Source organism: Pyxicephalus adspersus, chromosome 12 (genome assembly GCF_032062135.1).
Source record: "Pyxicephalus adspersus chromosome 12, UCB_Pads_2.0, whole genome shotgun sequence".
Taxonomy (NCBI): domain Eukaryota; kingdom Metazoa; phylum Chordata; class Amphibia; order Anura; family Pyxicephalidae; genus Pyxicephalus; species Pyxicephalus adspersus.
Window position 1 is genome coordinate 576572 of NC_092869.1, and position 1865 is coordinate 578436.

Below are 1865 nucleotides of genomic sequence, written 5' to 3' on the forward strand. Positions count from 1 at the left end.
CCCCCCCCGGCTCACCGTTTGGTTGTGTCTTGCATGAATTGCTCCATTTCGGGGAATGAGGACACAATGCGGATGTAGAGGGCCTGCAGCTTCTCCTTGTGCTCGGGATATCGCCTGGAAAGACAAACATGGAGCATTCTGGGTAAAGGTGGCAAACCCTCCCCCGTCAGTGCTGGGACCCAGGGGGGTACTTACCTCTGTACGGCGGCATGATAGAGGTGCAGCAGCGCTGTGCAGTCTTTGCCCCCATTGAAGGCCACGCAGATTTTCTCGGGGCTGTACTGACTTAGCGCCTCCTCCACGGTATGCAGCGCCGATGCAACTTTATTCCCCAATGCAGAACCTGAGGAGACACCGGGGTATAATTCTAGAACTGAAAAGAGCGAGGGCTATAGATAGGGGGCCCTGGGCCCTCATTGGTTACCTGACTGCGCCAGTTGGTAGACCTCAGCGGCGGCCTGTGACACGGGGTCCCTGACGAAGGGCACCACGACCCCCGGAGGGAGGCGATGGATTAGCAAGCTGTAGGCCTCATCCAGCCTTGATTGGGAGTCGGAATCCAGGGTCAGCTGCACACGGTAGTAGTTATTGCCCCAGTCGGGGTAAGAGCCCAGGCTGACGTAGCGGCGGTGACAAGCATTGACTTCCTCCAGCAGGGCGGCGATAGACATCTCATCGGCATTGACGAAGATCTCTCGGCAGTAGAATTGCGTTTTGTCGTTGCGGAAGAGGTGGTCCAGCCCCTCCAGCGCTCTCTCCATCAGGGAGGGGATTCCGGGGAAGACGTAGACGTTGCGCACGCTGATCAGGGGGTATTTGAAGCAGTCACCGGTGCGTTTGTCCGTTCCATAATTCAGCTTGGAGGAGACTGGGATCCGCGCCAACTTCATCTCGGGGCACCGGGCGTCCGACTTCCCGAAAAACTTCTGCACCAGGGAAACCAACTCCGGATGCGGGAAAACCTTCTCACCGAAAGCTTTGGCCACCGCCTCAAACGTGACGTCATCGTGTGTGGGGCCAATCCCCCCGGAGGTCAGGACGTAGGTGTAACGGGAGGAGAAGGAGGAGATTTCCCCCGCAATGGCGTCCACGTCGTCCGGGATGACGGAAATCCTACTGACCCTTACCCCGATGGAGCGAAGCTTCTTACACATGAAGAAGGAGTTGGTGTCCTGCGTGTGACCCTAAAGGGGGAGGAGAGAAATACGGGAAGGAAACGGGCAAAATCACCATATGGGGACACCCCCTCCCCCATCATGACTCCGGTCACTAGAATGGGGAATACCAGCTCTCATTTCCTGTTGTGTCATCGGGACAGGAAGTGTAGAAAAATCTCCCCAATGGGACACATATCAGATGTTCTGACCACACCCACAGAATGGAGAAGCAATAAAGAGGACCTGTCATAGGAAACTAAAATAAAGGGCAGCCTTAGGTTCCCTGTCCTTTGGTGACCCCAGTGTGACCCCCCAGTGACTGGTAAGTGCCGGGATCCCCCTGAGCGGTCAGAACAGAGATCCCCCGGAGATCCCCCTGAGCGGTCAGTACAGAGACCCCCCTGGCTCACCTTCAGGATCTCATCCCCGATAATAATGATGCCGGCCGTGATGGGTTCCTCGTCTGACGGCCCCCTGTCTGAGGGGGGCGCTCCGCAGAAGTTGTTAGCAGACATTGCCAGGTGCCCCTGCAGCCTCCTCAAGCGGCATAACCCTCTGCTGAGCCTCAGCCCGGCACTGCCCGACATACAGCCGCTGGCACACAATGCGTCCTGCAGGGGAGAGAGAGAGATGAGAGGGGGCAAAGGGCCCGGGGGAGGGGACATCTACATAACCCATCCATTGCCAAGGAGGGGGAGGGGAGGGAAA

At 57.6% G+C, this 1865-nt stretch overlaps 1 protein-coding gene across 1 annotated transcript in view; it reads right to left on the reverse strand.

The window, feature by feature from the left end:
- The window catches only part of FLAD1 (flavin adenine dinucleotide synthetase 1), a gene marked incomplete at its 3' end in the record, with an annotated part of 4037 nt that overhangs the window by 1048 nt on the left and 1124 nt on the right, over positions 1 to 1865 (reverse strand). Inside the window, 4 exon segments of the mRNA XM_072428941.1 lie at positions 16 to 114; positions 196 to 343; positions 425 to 1184; positions 1568 to 1768. Coding sequence (XP_072285042.1) covers positions 16 to 114; positions 196 to 343; positions 425 to 1184; positions 1568 to 1744 — 1184 coding nt within the window.